This window comes from Hakea prostrata, chromosome 4 (assembly GCF_041222555.1).
Source record: "Hakea prostrata isolate BN-2017 chromosome 4, UWA_Hpros_2, whole genome shotgun sequence".
Lineage (NCBI taxonomy): Eukaryota > Viridiplantae > Streptophyta > Magnoliopsida > Proteales > Proteaceae > Hakea > Hakea prostrata.
This window is the reverse complement of record NC_142603.1, coordinates 3249733-3271322: the sequence shown is the minus strand read 5'-3', so window position 1 is coordinate 3271322 and position 21590 is coordinate 3249733. Positions and strand designations below refer to the sequence as shown.

The 21590-nt window shown below is 38.5% G+C and overlaps 1 protein-coding gene across 3 annotated transcripts; it reads left to right on the top strand.

The window, feature by feature from the left end:
- Positions 1 to 993: 993 nt before the first annotated feature.
- On the top strand, positions 994 to 20766 carry LOC149017106 (GATA transcription factor 24-like). 3 transcript variants are annotated; one of them, XM_089151424.1, is made up of 11 exons: positions 994 to 1123; positions 1378 to 1601; positions 4882 to 4965; positions 5060 to 5193; positions 15157 to 15270; positions 15455 to 15569; positions 16010 to 16066; positions 16293 to 16361; positions 16449 to 16541; positions 16782 to 16841; positions 19294 to 20766. In XM_089151424.1, exons 2-11 carry the CDS (start codon positions 1383 to 1385, stop codon positions 19390 to 19392), a joined length of 1044 nt encoding a protein of 347 aa, XP_089007550.1. In that variant the 5' UTR covers positions 994 to 1123; positions 1378 to 1382; the 3' UTR covers positions 19393 to 20766. The 3 variants fall into 3 exon arrangements, with proteins under 3 accessions (XP_089007550.1, XP_089007547.1, XP_089007548.1); XM_089151421.1 differs by having other exon boundaries at positions 994 to 1601; positions 19294 to 20765; XM_089151422.1 differs by having other exon boundaries at positions 994 to 1601; positions 16476 to 16541; positions 19294 to 20764.
- The last annotated feature ends 824 nt before the right edge of the window (positions 20767 to 21590 follow it).

The window sequence follows — 21590 nt, the reverse complement described above, 5'->3', positions numbered from 1 at the left end:
ATTCGATCTTACGACATTAAATATTTGACTTCTAAGTTTGGTAAATATTTTTTTTTTCTTCAAGGAAGATTAACAAGTATGTTGACTTTTGGATTGCAAATTTTCTTTTCCTTCAAGGAAAATTAATAGCTATGTTGATTCCATCGTTAGAAAAAGTGCCTGAGTGTTGGTTGGAGGAAAAAAAAAGAAGAATTTCTTACATCGTTTCACAATGAGAGTTGGTTTTGGTTTTTTTGGCAAGAGACTTTCATTGAAACAAGCAAGAAGGACTAATGATATCCTAATTACAAAGGACTGAGTGTTGGTTGGAGGAAAAAAAAAGAAAGATATCCTAAAATAGAAAGAAAAAGGTAAAATGATTATTTTGAATGTAGTTAAGGGTTGTAAAATTATCAACTATAGGATTAAAATAAGATAGATGTTCATTATCTAACGGTCAATTGGAGACAACATGAGAGGTGTCAGAACCGGAGGCGATAAAAATCCTATTTCCTCTTTGAAAAAGCACTTACTTTGTCTTAGGACAACTTTTTATAACCACAAATACATGGGCCTACAAATTTTTTAAAGAAAGTGCACTCCATCACTAGTACCTTTGGCTCTCGTATAGTTTGTGGTTAGCCGTCAGAGGAGCACTCCCCGTGGTAGATAGACTCATTTTTCTGGTCGTCCAAGTCAGATTCGGATTAACCATCAACCGCCACGACTACAGTCAGTGCCACTGTGTCACCGCTGGCGTGGGAATTGCCGGAGTTCGGATTCCAGAGAGTTTCTTCTTCTTTCTGGTAACCTTCAGGGGACTCCATGTTCGGTTAAATGATCGAGTGCCAGCGCATTACTTTTACACCAATGACAGATCAGGTAATTGACACGTGTACGTCCAATGAAAGGAACTTGACGCTGGACGATCGTTTTCGGTGGGCCAGTACCGTCTGTTATAGAAAATGGACGGTTCTATATAGCCTCCTCATTTTAATTCTGTGGGCAGACGCACCCCGGAGAGATTTTCTCTTTTATATAAAGCACAAGTACAGCCGTTGTAAGCGAAAGACACAAGAAAAACAGGGAATATAATCTTGCCTGTGTTGAAAGCTCAGAGACGTAGTCTCCTCTAACTAACGAGGTTAGAACGTCAAAAAGCATATTTCCTTCATTTTGAGTGGAAGCTGTGACCTTCAAGTTTCCTTCTGCTTAGGGTTAGGGTTTTAATTTCATGGAATACTAACTGGTGTGATACGGTTTCTGTAATGAAGCTGGTTATGAGTTTGTAGTTAAAGAGTTCAGGTTTAGGGTTTCTTTTTATTGCACATACATTTAATGTTCGACTAATGGCAAACGGGAACCGTGTGCAAATTCTCCCCCATGAGGGAAATGAAGACCATATGCAGATTCCTGTCCATATTGATGATGACGAAACTGGTTACGAAGCTGATGGCATTGGTGCTGGTGGTGATGATGCTATGGACGACGTTGATGAAGTTCATATGAATCCGGGAAACCATGTCGATCAGAATGTTGCTTCTATGCCTTCTCGGACGAGTGAGCTTACCTTATCGTTTGAAGGAGAAGTTTACGTTTTTCATGCCGTCACCACTGAAAAGGTATTTACAGATTTTCTCATTAATCGTATACTAAACTGCCCCAACTACGCTGCTCCCGATTTTCACCATAAATTGTACTTATGACTGAGAATCCTAGTCTTTTATTTTAGTCACCCGATTTATTGTTGCCTAATTCTGGCGATTCAATGGACTGCAAAACTCACTAAACGGAGAAGAATACTTGGAAAATCTATTTAGCAGACTTATATTGCATAGTTGGAATTTTCTTGTTTCATTATGGACTGCCATGCACTAAATGACTATGACTCTTAAGTCTTAACTCGTAAACATGAGACCTGTCCATGTGTAGTAGCACCGTCTTGTAGGCCGAGTTATGCAATAAGCGTTTGAGTACCAGCAACCGCAAATGGAAATAGAGAAGCAGAAGAAGAAGAAAATGAAAGTGGAGACGTGATCAATAGAGATAAATGCTTAACCAACTCCTCAATCTAGAGCATACCGTAAACACCCATCATGGATATTAAAATACTATACATAAACTGAGACGACTATATTTAGCATTTCTCAAGCTAGAATGTGAACATTGGTGTGGAACCCAATTTTTGGGTTAGGGTTTTTGATTATTTCCCTAAAAATTAAGGATTGCTAGAATCTTCCTGCTATCTAATGAATAATATGGGAGGGGAAATTTATTAGATGGAGATCCAACTCTAGAGGTTATGGATAGGGTATGATTTTAACAAGACTAGATGGAAAGAATAGGGAAAGGTATTAGGCTAGACAGTTTTTCCTCCCCTTGCTTTTATTTTGTTTTTTTGTTTTTTTGTTTCTTTCTTTCCTTTCTTCTTTCTTTCTTTTCTGTTTTTTCCCCTAGTTCACTGTTTTCTGATTTTGTAGCAAGGAACAAGAGGCAGACAGAGAGAGCAAGAGAGAGAGGCCGAGAGGTTTAGGGAGGGAAGAGGGGTACTGTAGGGTTGGGAGGGGGCTGGGAATGTCGTGGAGGTCAGGGAAGGCTGCTGCCAAGGTGCAGCAGCTGGGAAAGGGGGTGGGAACACCTGTGCAGAACAGGGATGGGGAGGGGAAGGGCTTGCAGGGGTTTAGGGGGGGGGGGAAGGGGCAGGGAGGGGGTTGCGATTGAAGGAAAAGGGGGGGGCCGGGCGCTCGCGATTGAAGAGAAGGGGGAGGGGCCTAGGGAGGCCCTTGGGGTTGCCAGTGATTTGAAATCTCCGGATTCATGATATGAGAATTATACCCGTTTGGTTGAAAAATTAGATTCATGAAATCTAGAGTTCACCTTTACACTAAAAATGTGAATCTATAGATTTTGGGTAGGGGGGGCCCGGGGTTTAAAGCTTCTTTTCCTTCAAACGATCAAATAATTTTTAGGTGAATCCGATCATTTCACAACCAAACATCTTTTTATATTATAACTCCTAGATTTGATCTCATTTGTCTCTAATTTGAATTGGTTGAATGCCTGCTGGAATTGTTGAAGAGATCCTTTTCTAAATTGACTTGCTGGTTTTGTTTTTCAGTCCAGGCCTTCTAGAAGACTATTTTCAGAGCTAACCCCTCCGCCCTTGTCTTATGTTCCTTTGACCCCCACCCATGATTCTAAACTGCCCTTCCCTTCTGTTGTAATCCCTTTGTCCAATTTCACCACTTAAATCGAGTTGCTCCACTGGGGGGGGGGCAAAAAGAGGAGGAAAAAAGAAGCTAATCAGCACTCGTTTTGTTATTTCAAATGAGTGCCAATATTATGATTCTCCCATCCGTTACAGAGTTCTTGTTATTACAGTTTCACCATTGTTATCACAAATCCACTCTATGAAGATTGATCAACATGATTTATTCCTTTCGCTTAGTGATGGATTCAGTAAATCGCAGATCGAAATTGAAGAGAGGTTCTTGGGAGCTTGCTAATATTATTAATAACTTCGATGATAAGATGTTGAGCATGCTACAATCGTCAGAAGGCGAATCAGATGTTGAAGATCATCTGGACAATGATCGAGTTGTACTGTTTGGTCATAGCTGCTATTGAAGAATTGATCAGTGGTCCAATTTTGGTTTTGGAATCCCACAATCAGATTCCTATCAGATGTTATTTACCAATGACAATTGACAGGTTGTGACGGCTGACCTTGAGATGCACTGGAATCATTGTTCCATTGTAGTTGATATTTGAGGGTGCCAGTTGAATGCTGTTGGTACTCTCATTTTGCAGAACTTGTGAGCAAGTTTCTTTTGACACCAGGGAATTGATGCAGATGTACTACCTTGGACCAGCCATAACAGGTTTATCTAGATAGAGAAGAACCTTATCCAATTTGAGTCATGGGTGTTGTTGAATTTTAGGAATTTATTATGCTGTTTGGGGAAACAATGTCTTTATTTAAGTTATTTTATTTTTACTTGTTGAAATTAGTAGGATTTTGTTTTTTGTTTTTATGGGTTTCCTTCGTTGAATTAGTATCCTAGTTAAAGAGTTAGTCTTATTTTATGAGTCTCTTAGTTTTCTTTTTACATGTAGTCACATAATGTTAGAGATAGGTTAAAAAATGTGAATTGAGTTTGTGTTTTTGAAGAACCTGTGCTGGTATGCTCGTTGCACTATAGTTCCCTGCTTTTATGTATTCTTCTCTTTCTTTATAACTCTGAAATTCTTCAGATTTTCCCCTTCTTATAACCAGCCTGCCATCAATCAGATCATATGTACATACATTGCCATATATATGCTAACTAAAACAGAATGCTACCTGAACTGTCATGACCTCTATAACTGCCGTACACTGCCTCAGCACTACGACTATACCAGGGCATGTTGTATTGACAACATACATGCAGTGAGAAACATTCTTATATCCAAATTTCTGGGAGGTTAATGATGCATGCAGCATTACCCTTGCTTCACAATATATATATATGGTTTTTATTTTAGAAATTTCAGAAAGAGTTAATGAATTATGGGTAGAAGAAAGTACATCATAAACATGTAAACATTTGTAACAGTAATATTTTTCTAAGCATACAGAATCATGCACTCCACGCTGTTGCACCTACATGATTAGATATCATTGTGGATATGAAATATTAGTTTTATATGGCACTGGATACTGTTGGTTCATTTTGTTGCTGTCTTTGTGTACCTCGAAGAAATTCATTTTTTGATTCTCACATTGGGATAAGTTGTCAACATGTGGATTGTACAAGGAGCTATGAAATACATATAATCTTGGTTGTTAATGTTTATGTTATTAATGAACAGTAATGGGAAAAAGTAAGAGTCTTGTTAAAATTTTGGTTTTCAAATGTACAGGTTCAAGCCGTGCTATTGCTATTAGGTGGGTGTGATGTTCCATCTAATTTGCCAGGCACTGAAGTACCTTATCAGAGCAATCAGGTACTTCATAAGTTCTTACATCAATGCCTCTCATAATTATTAAGAGTATATTTCCCCTTTCTATATGTTTGTGTGATTTGGCAATCACTGTTAGGTTATAGTTGATGCTTCACGGTGTACGAATCTGTCACGAAGGATCGCTTCACTAGTCAGGTTCCGTGAGAAGCGAAAAGAGCGATGTTTTGACAAGAAAATCCGATACACTGTTCGAAAAGAGGTTGCTCAGAGGTACTTGGTTTAGCTGCTATGCTGTTGTTGCTGATTCTATGTTTTTTTTTTTTTTTTTGGAAACTGGGTAACAGCTTGGATATCTATGGTGATGTGATTTCTGATAATGTTATGTATCTTAGCGATTTCTGCAATGAACACTTGTAAGTTTAAGGTTCATTATATATTTCTGGACTAATTATATAATACATTTCATTTGCATCATGATTGTACATAGTAATTGTGCTAGAAGAAATCCATTTGGAACCAAAAAAAAAAAAAGTGGGGCCAATCTATTTATTGCTATTATATTTTTTAAATACTGAATCAGTAGTTTATTTTCCTTCTCTGGAGGGGTGGTGGGGAAGTTATAAGCTGAAATGTTGAGAGGGAAATCTGTTCCCTCCCTTCTTCAAGGAAATGGGCACTGAGAGTGTTCTATAATAGCAGTAGGATAAAGGTGGACAATTTACAGCTTGAAGGGTGGGTTGCAAATTTCAGCATTGTATGAATCTGGCCCTGGACATTAAAAGTTCATTATTGGGTTTGACTGCTAGCTACTTTGTTAAAATTTGGTGCGTTGGCATGTGTCTGAAACCTGGTCTGTGAATATGAACCTAAAGCTGTCATATTCAAAACATATGAAAGAAAAGGGAGGCCGGGAGGCCAAGACACTTTCATAGAAAGCTACATGGCCCACCAAACCCTTAACTCAGATGATGACTTACCGAAGTAAGCCTCATAATCATAGACCTAATGCTTGGAAACTCATTTGTAGCCAACTCTCCAAAATGATTAAAATATAGGTTCATGATTATGGTGGACCAAATCTGCACAAAAGGCTGAACACCCAACAGACACCAATCAGAAAGTGGATATACTTTTAACAACTAACTAAGGACCAGCTAAGATTGCTTCTTGTGGAAAGTTGAAGTTAGTTTTGGTTCTACTTTTGCACAGAAAAATCAATGACAAGATTCAAGCCGTCTTTCTTTGTAATTGAGTTTGAGAATTGTGAGGAATTCTATTTTGGTGGTATACTCCATTATGCACTTCCAATGGGGCAAAACCTAGTCAATGTGAAAATTTTCCGTCGGAAGTTATTGATGCCGAGATGCAAACATAATTCTCTTTTGGTAACTTGATGCATACAATTAGTGGTGCTTGTGCTACAAAATGATGATCTTTAAAGTCTTAATTGATTATGAAGTTGTTTTGCTTCTAGCTATAGTCTTTCCTTCATTGCATTCATGCATGGTTCAAGAACTCGCTCTCAACACCCATCTTGCCAGCCAAAAAAGTGAGATCTCGCTCTAGATGTGGTATTTTTTCCTGGCCACTCGAGTGAACGTGAGGGCCCATCACGGGGGTTTTAAGGGTTAGGTTGGGCTTAGAGTTGGTATTTACCTTATTTTAGGCCTTCTGAACACATTGGTGGCCTTAGATTTATGAGAAAATAACCCTAAGTATGAGTTCTAATTCGACCCTAAGTTTGCATTCGAAATGTTGTAGGGATGAATATGCAAATTTATAAAACATGAAGGATAGAACCATTAGGATTTAGGAAATATAAATGAAAGCAAGTGATGGGATACATCAAATAACTTAAATAGTAATAGAATTCCATCCATATGAGTACAATAGAATATCGCATTCTTGATAACATAAGTTCATGGGTAGTGTTGGGTATGGCTCATGCTTCACATTCTGTTGCCAACGACCTTCCCCTTGATGCACAAAATTTCCTTTACAATTTGGGCTTGGGCCCATGAGTAGCTACTTGGGGTGGGGGTGGGGGGGGGGGAGATGTCACCTTGGTTGAAGAACTACTTGAAATGAGCTTTGACTGATCTTCCCTGGTGTTGTAGATGTGCTAAGAGTATTTGGAATTGAAGATCCGGTTGAAATCCACAACAAATACGGAAAAAAAATTGAGAGTTCCGGTGAGATCTTGTGAGAGAGGTCAAGAAATGGTCTCTCTTGTTCAAGATAAGGGTCTTTAAAGGGTGTGGTTGGATCAGATCTTGTCCAACTGAGATGTCGTGGCAAGAACTCGAGATCTAGAGCGAGTTTTGAGAACTTTTGAGTTCTAGCAAAAGATCTCGTCTCGCCTTCTCAGAAAAATGAGATCTTGCCGAGATCTCAAACCATGGAATCATGATTTCTTGTTTCCAGTTTTTAACCTAAAAATAAATGGGATTTGTGGTTTCTTGTTTTCAGTCTTAAGCCTAGGAAGTTATGCAACACTTGGTCTCATCCGTGGTCTATCTTGGTCTCCTGCTCATTTTGAGTAGACTCACTCACCACCATTGCCTCCCAATGCTCAGCAATATCTGTAAAATGTTGCAGCTTTGGAAGGGTAGGCTTCTATCTTTTGCTAGTAGAGTGGTTCTCATCCGTTCTGTGCTTTAGTCCACCTATCTCTATTGGTGTGGAATCTTCTCCATTCCCAAATTTACCATCCATGCTATGGAATCCTTATTTTGTGCCTTCCTTTGGAAAGGGCAAGAAGCCTCATGCTTTATCCACCCGGTCAGTTGGTTTTCCATCTGCCGCCCTACCTCTAAAGGTGGCCTGAGAATCCGCCGGATCACTGATGTTAACTTAGCTTGCCTTCTCAAACTTATTTGGAAAATTGCCTCAAAGCAAGATTCTATCTAGGTTAGGTGGGTCCATTATTTCCTTCTCTGGTCTGATTCCTTCGGACTGTTCCTATGCCCTCCAACCCTTCATGGGTTTGGAAGAAAATTTTCTTGTTGTGCCCCCGTGCCATCTCTGCTATTTCTGCCTCCATCTCCTTTGGCTCTTCCACATCCTTTTGGCTTGATCTGTGGCATCCGAGACACGTGCAAGAAAAGGAAACAAACTAAGTCAGAATCTAAGACTAAAAGCTAGGGCTACTTCTAATCCTGGAATTAAAGACTAAAGAGCTAAGGTCATTATATAGTCCTACATTGATAGGAAATCATCTAGGAGCCACTTTTTCCAGGATCCAATGAGAATTAAACTTGTAATTGAGGAATACAGGTTAAGGTTTGCTGAAGTTCGGAATTATGTTTCCTAGGCTTTCGGCTTTGCTGGATTGTAGCCAGATTTAGATGGTTTTGTTTGCAGCATATGTGGATGATAATGATATGGTCCAAAAGGAGATGAAGATCCAATCATTGGACTGGGTTGGCAGAATCCTATGGAAAACCCCGTGTTTATGTTCTTAGAAGATAGTTTGCTGTCCTTAAAGGCAGCCATAGTTGTAAAGGTTTTGCCTAGGCATCCAGATGCTTTGGTGGCGCCTAGCTGCCTAGTGGACAGTTTACCACCTTGGTTGGTGTTACCATGCTTTTTTTTTTTTTTTTTTTGGGTCCCCTCAAATGCCTTGCTTGTGTAGGCAATGTGACAACTGTGACGGCCACAGCTAATTTGAACTTGAGATTTCAATAATATTGGATCTATAGATGTGGGGGGGGTTCAATGGAAATCTTGGACAGCTGAGGGAATTGATTGTAGAGTGAGATATGGGGGATGTGGGTTGATTTTGGACAGGTTCTAGTGGTAGATCAGGCTGTAGGTAGGTTCTATTAAAACTAGCATTTCGAAAACAGAAGTAGGAAGGGGGAAAGAAGCAAAGTTTGCTCAGATTAGATCCCCTTGCTTAGTACCAGCTTCCCAAGCTTTACTTGGAGGATAGACCCTTGTAGAAGTCTAAGTCTAATTCTACAGTTGAAGAGGAACTAGGACTTCAAGTACCTAGCACCCACGACACTCCTAGACTTTGAAGCACCAGGGAAACACTACTTGGACTTTAAACACAAAGCAAACTGGTTAACTGGATTTAAACTCAAGAAAATGCTCTGTTACTGAGAAAGAAAGCTGCAGCCAAGTCTGCATGATGCAAAATTTCGATTCTTCAAGTCCTATCCTCCACAGTGGGGTATATATAAGTTTTCATCTGCGTTTATGAACTACAAATTTATCTAAACTTGAATTTCTGAATGCCTAAAACTAAGCTAACTAGCAGGTGTTCCAAAATAACTTCTTACTTCAATTCTATTAGAAAGGAGTTCCTAACTACTAGCTAACCTTTTAGCTGATCCAAACTAACACTAAACAACTCAGATGTCCTAATGTATACAAAATGACATAATTACCCCTAATTTGAAATAAATTATTAATTTTCGTATTTGGACCTTGTACTGTCATATTGGGCCCATAGAGAGGTTGATTATGACTTCAAACCATGGGACTGAAAGCCCATAACCAGTACAACCCTACCCTAGGCTTATTTTAAGGAAAATAAGCCCAACTTGATGTTGGATCTGCTCCAGGTTGATGTACTGTCACAAGATATATGAGAGAGGAACTTTAAGAATACAAATACACTTGAACTCTGATCTTTCCCACACACAGACAAAATTAATTCTGGTCTTGGGCCCCATAAGATCTTCCTGTAGCAGTTTCGCAAAGGAAAATAAGGGGCTGCAACTCTCTCTCATGAATAATGTTTTTGCCTCTCTTTCCTCGTGTTCTCTCCTACATCAAGAAGTGTCAGGATTATACTGTTTGTCATTTCATTGTGGGGAGAGTTAAGCATTTGGTAGGTTCTATAATTAGTGAATATGAGTGACTTGAGGAATCTTACTCTTTCCTAATTAATCATGTTGAGCCAAGAGTGGGGGAGAGGTTTTCAGATCCATTTATAATTAATTTGGGAAGAAGTTTCCAAATTCTATTTGGTAGGTTGAAGGTTCTATAATTAGTGAATACCAGTGACTTGAGGAATCTTTCTTTTTCCCGAGTCAGAATTAACCGTGTTGAGCCAAGACTGGGGGTGAGAATTTTGGATCCATTTAATCAATTTGGGAGGAGTTGTCCAAATTCTATTGTGAATTGCTACACATGATTTAGATGCCTATACTATGGGTTGAGCTCTTCCCCCTTCTTTCTCTCTCTATTTTTTTTTTTAGTATCTTGGTACTCTTTACTATCTTAGGTTGGTTACATTAAATGGTAAAAGTCCTGTCTTCTTTATAGGTTTAAGAGCTTCCTGGTCTAGTATAGATATGTGAGTGGTTCAGGTTTTATGTCTTAATGTTGTTCACTTTTGCAGGAAATCTTATCAATAATTTCTTTCTATTTTTTTCCCGGGGGGGGGGGGGTTTGTGTGTGTGTGGTCAGGCCACAATTCTAATGAATTTATTGTTTTTAATTGAATAATTATGTCCAAATTGATTTTTGCTTTCCGTGGAGCATGTGGTTTACTTCGATGCAAAGCGAAGAACCTTACTAGGGCTTGACATGCCGCGAATCCTCTTGAAAGAGAGGGGTGCCTTCGGGAAACGCGGACACAGGTGGTGCATTGTTGTCGTCAGCTCATGTCGTAAGGTGTTGGGTTGAGTCCCGCAACGAGTGCAACCCTCGTGTTTAGTTGCCACTGTTGAGTTTGAGACCTTGAACAGACTGCCGGTGATAAGCCGAAGGAAGGTGAGGGTGATGTCAAGTCATCATGCCCCTCATGCCTTGGGCAACACACGTGCTACAATGGACGGGACAAAGGGTTGTGATCCCGTGAGGGCGAGCTCGAGCTAACTCCAAAAACCCATCCTCTGTTCGGATTGTAGGCTGCAACTCGCCTGCATGAAGCCGGAATCGCTAGTAATTGCTTGCATGTTGGATGCTAGGGTATAGTCGGAATTTCAAAAAGAAGAATGGAATAAAGGCAAATCTTATTGCATTTCTTCATATCTTTTCCCTTTCCCTATTCCTCTCTTCCCCCCCCCCCCCCGGTTCTTCTTTATCTCACGTTTATTCTTGTGTTTGTGCATCCTTCTTGTTTTTTATCATCTCCTACTGAATCTCTCTTGCTTTTTTCTCACCACTCCCAGTTCGTGTCCCAACTTTGTCTCATTCAACTCTCTAGTTCTCTTTCCACTCTCTCTCACGTTCTTTTTTTTTTTTCCTTTTATTTTTTGATAACTCACTTCAGGGATCTCCCTCGGAATTCTGGTTTCTTTATTTAGAAAAAGAATCTCCTCTCTCAACGTCTCTCCCATATATATTTTTTTAATCTTATTTTTGCTTTTGATCAGATTCATATCACATGCAAGGGGAGAAAATCGGCAAAATCAAGCCACCTTCTCTTGGATTGAACTAGGCAGAATCATCGTATCGCATCACCAGTACAATTGCTGTATCGTCCACCTACGTATTACATATTCATGGGCCCCATTGCTGCCTCCTAGCACGTGGCACCATGAATAGTGAAGTCTCTGTGGTCTTTAGGTTTAGATGAACTATTGGATATTCTTATTTGATTTCTAGTTTGACATATTTACTCGTTTGATATCGAGACCTATTAGAACCCAGATAGGGATCTCGTTCAATCCTTGAATCAGCTATTGGCAGTCACTGGAACTAGCTCAATAACCCTTGAGACCGCTAAATCTCACTCATAGAGCAATTGAATGGAATGAATAGGAAATATAAAGGGAAACCCTCCAATTAATTCGACGGTGCAATTAGAACTGTAATGAAAGGTGTTCCAACCCCTGAATACCTGAGTTAAGTTGCCCCTAACCTGAGAGTCTTCCTTACCGCACAAGCAAGCTTGCATCCAAAAACCTAATTCAATCCTCCTCTCTTTATTGTCCTCCTTATCCTTAATATACGCCAAAACAAATCCTAAGTGCCTTCCTTTTTCCCCTACCAACAATCCGACATGAGCATTGCTGCTCCAATAAAGCCTTCCCATCTGTCCCTGTGTCCTTTAGTTCACTTTTTCCCCACATGACTAGTTGTATTTGATCACTTGTGCCCCTGTATGTTGTTGTGCAAGGATTGCAAGTTGATACCGGGGGAAAGCTTGACTGCACAACATAGACTTGTGGTCTTGGATATGTGCTTAGTCCCAAGAACACATAAAAGGTCCAAGGTAAACTATCCCAGAATAAGATGGTGGAATTTGAAAGGAGAGTACTCGAAATCCTTCGTTAATAAAGTAGTCAAACAAGGAAAATGGGATTTTAAAGGGGATGCCAATGCAATGTGGAATGAGATAGCTATGTGTATTAAGAAGGTGACTAAAGATGTTCTAGGTGAATCAAAAGGAAAGATCCATTCTTATAGAGAGACGTGGTGGTGGGATAGTGAGGTTCAAGTTGCCATTAGGAATAAAAAAGCTAGCTTTAAGACATGGCAAAGACCTAAGGATGTTGAGGATCTTCAAAGGTATAGGTTGGATAGAAATGAAGCTAAGAAAATTGCAGGAAAAGCAAGGGAAAGGAAGTATGAAGAGTTATACAATAAGTTGGGCACAAAGGAAGGGGAAAAATCTATTTATAAGATAGCTAAGATGAGGGATAGGAAGAGTAGAGATCTTGACCATGTTAGATGTATTAAAAATGGAGATGGTAAAATATTAGTTTGTGAGGAGGATATTAAGAAAAGATGGGAAACCTATTTCTCTAGTTTACTAAATGAGCATTCTTCAAGCACTTATGTTTCGGACGATTACACTTTTCACCAAGGCACCAGTGTCCGAACTTATATTCGTAGAATTTAGGTGTCCGAAGTAAAAGAAGCTTTAAGGAAGATGAAACTCGGCAAGACACAAGGTCCTGATGAAATCCCAATTGAAGTATGGAAGAGCTTAGGAACCCATGGACTAGTTTGGTTGACTAAGTTGTTTAATAAGATTATGAGCACAGGGAAAATGCCAGATGATTGGAGGAGAAGTTTTGTGGTTCCAATTTACAAAAATAAAGGAGATATTCAAAGTTGTAATAACTATAGAGGCATTAAATTGATGAGCCATACGATGAAATTATGGGAGAGAATAATTGAAACCCGTTTGAGACACTTAACTACAGTTACGGAGAACCAATTTGGGTTTATGCCGGGAAGATCTACAACGGAGGCTATTTACTTAATTAGGAGACTTATAGAAAGGTATAGAGAATGTAGGAAAGACCTTCATGTGGTATTTATTGACCTAGAAAAAGCTTATGATAGAGTCCCTAGAGCGTTAATTTGGCAAGTACTAGAGAAAAGAAATGTTGTAAGTAAATATGTGGATATAGTTAAGGATATGTATGATAGTTCGGTGACTAGTGTTAGAACAGTGGGGGACAAAGTAATGAATTCCCGATAACAGTTGGGCTACATCAAGGGTCAACTTTAAGCCCATATTTATTTGCACTGGTAATGGATGAATTAACCAAAGACATTCAAGATGAGGTCATAGGTCCCCTGGTGTATGCTTTTTGCGGATGATATTGTGTTGATTGATGAGACCCAAGTGGGGATTAATACCAAATTAGAATCATGGAGAGTAGCTTTGGAATCAAAAGGCTTTAAACTTAGTAGATCGAAGACAGAATATCTAGCTTGTAACTTTAGTCATGATCGGGCAGATGATGAGGTGGTGATACTTGACGATAAAGAGATTCCTTAGAGTGATTGTTTTAGGTACCTAGGTTCAATAATAAGTAAAAGAGGTGATTTAGAGGATGAGGTTTCCCAAAGAATTAAAATAGGGTGGATGAAGTGGAGAGGTGCATCCGGGGTCTTATGTGATCGGCGTATTCCATTAAAGCTTAAAGGAAAATTTTATAGGACCGTTGTTCGACCAGCTATGATGTACGGTGCAGAGTGTTGGGCTGTTAAAAAGAATCATATAGATAAACTCAGTGTAGCAGAAATGAGGATGCTAAGATGGATGAGTGGCAAAACTAGGATGGATAAGATAAGAAACGATCATATTAGAGTTGGTCTGGGAGTTGCTCGCATAAGTGATAAGCTTAGAGAAAGTCGTTTGAGGTGGCACGGCCACGTTCAACGGAGACCTATAAATGCTCCTGTTCGGAGAAGTGATATAATCCATATTGAAGGAATTAGAAGAGCTAGGGGTAGACCTAAGATAACCTTAGGAGAAGTGGTGAGAAAGGATATGTATAGCTTAGGCCTTGTATCTAGCATGGCCTCAAACAGAACTGATTGGAGGGCAAGAATCCATGTAGCCGACCCCATTTAGTTGGGACAAGGCTTATTGTTGTTGTTGTTGTATCAAGCCCCCTCCCTAAGTGTATGATTTTAAACGGATCTAGTTAAGGGATATGTTTTTATGATGGAATGCTAAGCATGTATGATAGGCGATAGTGATTGACCTTGGATAATTAAAAATCAGTATTATTTGATTGCATTGAACTTGTAGTTGTAACGGATTCAGTTTCGATTTTGGTAAACGGCATGTGGTATGGATTGACACCCTTAGTATTGGTGATGCAATGCAATGATTTTGCCCACCTTGATTCAAGTCCTATCAATTAGAGAAGAAGGTGGCTTGGTTTCAATGATTTTCTCCCCTCGGATGTGAGTTGAATTCCAATTAAAAGCAACATTAGGTTAAAAGAATATGGGATTCTTTTTTTAATAAAAAATCAGCATTCCGAGAGACATCCCTAACGTTATTGGTATTAAAAAATATAAAAAAATGACAGGAAAAAAAATAATAACGTGAGAGATGGAAAGAAAAGAAATGAAAAAAGAGTTGGGAGAGTTGAGTTAGGAACTGGGAAGAAATTCGTAAGAGAGTTAGTTGGGGATAAAATACAAAAATAGGAAAAAACGTGACACAGAAGAGATGGGAAGAGAGAATGAGAAAAAATAGAAACATGAGGAAGTTTTTCTTTGTTTTCTTTCTTCTTTCAGAAAGTTTGACCCTACACCTGTAATCCTGCAATTATAGTAAAACAGAAAATACAAATCAATTTGGGCATAATTATTCAATTAACAATAATAATTAAATGCAAATTTGTTATTAATTATGGCACAATTGGTTGGGTTATATGTTTGTTGACTCTAGGACATTGGTTACTGAGGGTATTGTGGGTTCAAATCCTCTGCATACACATATTTAGGACTCAATGAGATAGTACAGCATGGAACGAGACATTGTTCATAACTCTGATTTCTTTCTGTTTATATGGCTAGGATGCATCGTAAGAATGGTCAATTTGCTTCCATTAAAGGGAACTACAAGGAAGGATTGTGGGATCCATGTCAAAGTTCCGTCCAGGTTGATGGTACTCCTCAGCCTGAAATTGTGTGAGTCGAAATCTGAGTGTTGACACTTCGTTTGCTAATTATTGTGGGTAGCAACATTTCTCATAGATGCCTTCTCCAAGGTTGCTGGCAGTAGTTATCTGGGTTCCACCCTAATTTAAAAAATAAAATTTACAAGGTGGAGTTTATTTGCATATTCTCATGTTATTGCTCTGTATCTTTATAGTCTCCGTAAATGTCAGCATTGTGGAATCGGTGAAAACTCCACTCCAGCAATGCGTCGTGGACCTGCTGGTCCTCGGTCTCTTTGCAATGCATGTGGGCTTATGTGGGCAAATAAGGTTGGTATTGGTATTCTCTGTGGTTCTCTGATATTTCTTCCAATTCTTTTTTACAGATCATTCATTCCTTGCATGTGCAATTAAACATGTTGTGTACATCACAATAATCTATTGCTGTTTTCTTCCCCCATGCACTCTTTCCAACCTGCAAACTGTGTGAGCAAAGAAAAAGCTGTAGTGCTGTACCCGCATTTTAGGTTCCAAAATAATAGCTCATTGGATCAAAGGCCCAACATGTACATATGCAGCCCAAGACATTTCTGTTAGAATAAGCTCTTTAGTTGACTTAGTTGCATCATTAATTTTTCTTCTTAATGGTGTTCATATATTATCATGATACATCTGGGAGTCCTGTTACTGGCGAACTAAATTTGCCTATTAATTTGTTTATTTGTTTCTTCCCCCCCCCCCCCCCCCCCATTTTTCCATCTTTTTGGCAGGGTACTTTAAGAGATCTCAGCAAGGGAGGAAGGCATATTTCTTATGAGCAAGAACCTGTAAGATTTAAGCATTAGCTGTTATTTTTCAAGAGCAAATAATGTAGCCACGCTAAGCCATTTCATTTTGAAATTCTCAAATAATTGCCGTAGCTTTTTATCTAGCGTAGGCATGAGATTCTCTTGCGGCTATGGTCTTTGATCAAATTTCCGAATTTATTGACAGATGAAGAAATGCTTTTCTCATGTGACCAATCTAATTAGTATTATGTTTGTGGATCTGCAGGGAACACCAATTGAAATCAAACCTTTGACAGTGGAAGCTGAAAATTCCTCTGTCAATCAAGATGCAAAGGTATTATTCCAACCACACTGGTTCAGCAACACCCTCAAGGCTATTGTAAGTTCTGCTAGCGTTTGAGTGGGTACTGGCTGTTTTTAGTTTATCGAGCTATTTATTTTCATGCAGGGGAAGCTTGAAGATATTTCCAAGGCTAATGCAGGTAGTACAAACCCTGCTGTCATCCCTGGGGAGGTAGGTTTTCTGTAGCATTTATAGAAATTTAGCATTTAGGCATGTGTTTCCATGATGTGTGTTTCATCAAGTAACGCCTATTGGTGGGTTAACTGATCAAGTGTGCCAATGGTGGCACGATTTGCCTTGACAGTGTACTTGGTGTATTATCTTTTTGACTAGATATTATGAGGCAAACTTTAAATATTTCGGAATATTGGCAACTAACTGGTTTGTTGTTGTGATTTACTGGACCATCAGGGAAGCCCAGGAGAAATTAAGCCTTTACCATTGGAATCTGGAAATCCTACAGATGAGCAGGTTTGTTTATCTGAAAAATACCATCGCTTTAGCATTCTATGAATTATGATTTTTCTCGAGTCTAGAAGAATGTCTTACATGGTGTTGAGGTCTCTTCTGTCTTTGTTTTGTCAAAAACTTATGATTGGGAAATGAAGTATGAATGAAAGATAACAAAAGAAGAAGGGTAGGTGGGTTGAAAAGACAGAGAAGAGAACTGGTGGAGGGCCTAGTGAGAAAACCACAATGTGTGCAATAGAACATATAATCCAAGAGCCTGATTGAACTCACCAACACATCAGTGTATTTCCTGAAATGGCAAGACCTTTTCTTAGGGTGGCAGAGGACATCTTCACCACTCCCAAGATAAAATTCAATATCGATTGGGAGAATCTCCCATACTCAATTGTCATTCCAAACAACATTAATTGTTCAGCCGTTGAAAATCTGCACAAAAAGGCGGTGTTTTCTGGTCTTCTCAATCCAATTCATTTTTTTTCCTCAGCGCATATACTTCTTTAATTTCCTCTGCCCTGTCCTTCTCCTCTGCTCGCCCGTCTTTCTTTTCTTCTCCCTCCCCTGTATCTTCTCTGACTATTCTTCTGGCTCTGGCTCTGGTTGCCCTTCCCACTCCCTGTTTCTGGCATCTTCCCAACCTTTGCTTTCTCAAGCATTTTCATCCATTCCTATAAGACCACCACAACCATAGGCAAACCTCCTCACTCTTCTTCTAGTGTAACTAGAGATTCCATGGAAGCTAGCAAGAGAGATGATGGAAATCCCTTCGAAAACGTAGCATCTGAGCTCTCTCTCCCTTTATCACGTTTGAGAAATTACTGAGCATCCCTTCGAAAATGACTGGTTTGTAAGCTGCTTGGTTACAATAAGACATTACAAAAATTTTCCTTTAGGTTTGAAATTTCACTTTCCTTCCCTGCAACCAACCTGAAAGCAAACAAATCCTATATGAAATCTTTAGTCTTAACTTGCAGAATTGAGTTAGAAAGAAATCTCATGATTGAAGACTACCTGTTCTGACCTTATGAATGTTGGAAAACACATAAAACATTGAAGGAGGTGGAGGGGAGCTTGGAATTCATATCCAAATATGTCTTGACAACAATGCAAATAAATGCAAAATTAATCTATATAAATTACTGAAAATATAAAACATTAGAACTTTCAAAAACATCCATAATTAAAAATATCATACCAATATATGGTTATGCAAATAAATGCTAAATTAATCTATAAGAATTATTGAAAATACAAAACATTAGAACTTTCAAAAACATCCAAAATTAAATATCATACCAATATATGGTTAAAGTGATTGTTTTAAGTACCTAGATTCAATCATAAATAAAGTAGGTGATATAGAGGATGATGTTTTTCAAAGAAATAACATAGGGTGGATGAAGTGGAGAGGTGCATCTAGGGTCTTGTGTGATCAATGTATTCCATTAAAGCTTAAAGGAAAATTATATAGGACAGTCGTTCGACCAGCTATAATGTACGGTGCAGGGTGTTTGGATTGTTAAAAAGAATCATATAGATGAACTCAGTGTAACAGAAATGAGGATGCTAAGATGGATAGGTGGCAAAACGAGGAAGGATAAAATAAGGAATGATCATATTAGAGTTGGTCTGGGAATTGTTTCCATAAGTGATAAGCTTTGAGAAAGTTGTTTAAGGTGGCATGACCACATTCAACGGAGACCTATAAATGCCTTGTATAAAGAAGTAATATAATCTAGATTGAAGGAACTAGAAGAGTTAGGGGCAGACCTAAGATAACCTTAAGAGAAGTGGTGAGAAATGATATGTTTAGCTTAGGCTTTGTATCTAACATGGCCTCAAACATAACTGATTGGAAGGCAAGAGTCCATGTAGCCGACCCCATTTAGTTGGGACAAGGCTTATTGTTGTTGGTTGTTTTTTTGTTTGTTTGTACAATGGTATAGAATGAAGTAAAGCAATGTTAGAATGGAAAGACTAAATTTCAATAGGTATAGAGATTGAAAATCTAAAATAAAAATAAAGGCAAATATTTGAAAAAAAGTTACTATCAATGTAGTGAATTTTTAAGGGAATTCAGGAATTGTTTTAGCAGATTTATTATTGAAAGTGGGTGTTGGAGGGCCAAAAGTAGAATGTTTAGAATAATATTGAAATCAGATAATTTTTGCACCATTTGAAGTACAAAGATTTTAATGATATAAACTATCTTATGTGAAATTTTATGGTCGTTTGACCACATTCTTTCCCAATCGATCACTGAGGATATTTAGGTCAATTCTCACATGCATGTTCATCATTTTTCTGCGTGCATCCGAGGTGAACCATGAACTAATCTGGAGGATCTGCTTGTATAATTGTACGAGCTTGGACTGCAGTTATGGTACACAAATAAGTAGCATTTTAACCCATTTTTTTATTTTCGCTTTTTCTCTTTATTTGTTTGGATATGCAGGAAAATCTAGATGATCTTGCCAACGCCTCAGAGATTGAGATTCCTTCCACTCTGGATGAGCCAGTATGTTCTTATTGGAATAGTATATTTGAGCATTGAACAGGTGGGATTTCTGTTGGCATCTGACCCTTCTTTGGGGTTTCTCTCGTGTCATTGAGTGGTACTTGCTGTCTGGTTTCTTACACACTGAAGATGCATATGGTGACCATTGGTCAGGCATTTGATGTCTCTTTGAACGGTCTTGACCTGGAATCTTAACTAGGTAGTTGCTTTGTGATGAAAGGCGCTCAGAAGGAGCTACTGGGAGATGGGTTGTCTATGAAATGCTTGGATCCAATCTGTGTATTGAGTTAGAATTTAGAAATAACCCGCTTGTTCCATATGTGGTCGATTTAATAGCCTTTCGGTAGTTCTCCAATTAAAAGTTGTAGTTTAGGGCTGTTTTTGCCTATGATTTGGTTATGTAACAGCATTCACTCACCTGTAACTAGAGGACTTACATGAGTCCAGAGCTCAGCCGGGCAGCAAATCAATGTGACCTGGTATCTGTTGGGTTGCATATTTTGGCAAGAAGAGTAGCGGCGGGCACCTCACCACAAGTGATTTGCGTTCTCTTACAAAGACAAATATGACTTTGTTGGATCCCAGAATTTTAATGGAAGGTGGGTTCAAACATGGCTTGGCTGAGAATTTTTTTCACCATGTCTCAAACTATTGTTGGGAGTTAGTTTTTAGGGTTCGAATTATCTGTGGGTCGTTAATGCTAATGTAGGTTTGATGGCTGTATATTCGAGAACCATTGAACAATTAAGGGAGAATAGGATCTGAGGGGCTGTTAAGAGAAAATTCTCATGTTGGCAGGAGCTTACACTACGCCTTCATCTGTGTCTGCTTTGTAAATTTTGAGCTTGTAAACCAAAATTAACCCTGTTGTTTTGAGCATCGTTTGTACTAAGAAAGTTTTCGTAGGAAACAAAGCGTTCTTGCCAGTGAGTATTCGATACCATTAAAGGCTTTCCTTATTCCCAGTCAGTGGTAAGCCATTAAGATTACTGAGTGATTTTTATATTTTGGGTGGGAATATGGGATGTAAATGTTATATATAGTTGAATTTATAATCTCTTTACTAAGAGGTATTGGTTTCATTAATTGAGCAATCCATCATGAGCTCTAAGTTTAATAAAAAAATTTATTTGGTGTAAAGTTGCTTTTAATATATAAGGGATAGGTTGTTTATATATATATATTTTTTGGGTACAATGGTGCATTTTGTATATACGGATGGAGATATTATGCATATTGTCAATGACACTTGATTTTAGGATACTTCACTAAAAAAATATCTTGCTTTGAGAATTATATACGCGTCAATAATTCAATTATGGATCCAAAATACAAACTTAGCCTATAGACCATCTTCTTCCTTTTTAAGTTGGAGACCGTATGTTGGATGAAAAAAATTTGGAGACCTTATGATTCATTTATTATCCGTATTTTTTCACCCTAACTTTTTTGGAAGAAGGTAAATTTATTGAGAAATTGAGTTACCATAAATATTGATATCTAAATTACAAAGATTAAGTAGTCAAGAGTTGGATGAACCGGAACTTTTGAATAAATATCAATGGCCGTCTGTTGGCATTTTTAGGGACAAATCTAGAAGTGACGAAATCAAAAGATCGCTTGAGATTAGAGATTTAGCAGTCAAGAGTTGGATGACAACCGAACTATTGAATCAAAATGACCAATCGAGATAAGGAGTCAGTCGGTTAATTAGGAACAAATCTAAAAGTAACAAGATTGCTTCAGATTACCGATGGATCAGCAGCATCATAGATTTGCAGAATCACTTCTTGAATTCGATTGCACAATGAGATTATGAATATATATATTTTTTAGAAGCTTGATCCAATCACTTGGAGGAAGACACCAACTTGAGCAATCAATAGGATGGTTACAATTTTAAAGGCGCTTTAAGGTTTACTTGAAGCAATAGCTGCTGCCATGTATTCTTCGAAAACTGTTATTCTTGAAACTTCATCACGAGAGCAAGAAATACCATTGTAGCACAGGTTCCTTACGTGTCCTCTCTCCAAATTTACTAACATATAAACATGGCCAAAGAAAGAGAACAAACTCTTTGATCTTGTCACAACTCTTCGAACAGTGTCTCACTCCCCTGGTGTTTATCTCCATCACGACAGCGACGTCTTTCCCCTTGACAAAAAAATTAAGTATCAGAATCACCGAGACTTTCAGTGCTTACGTTTCTCTAGTTCGACGATGTGCCGAGCAAA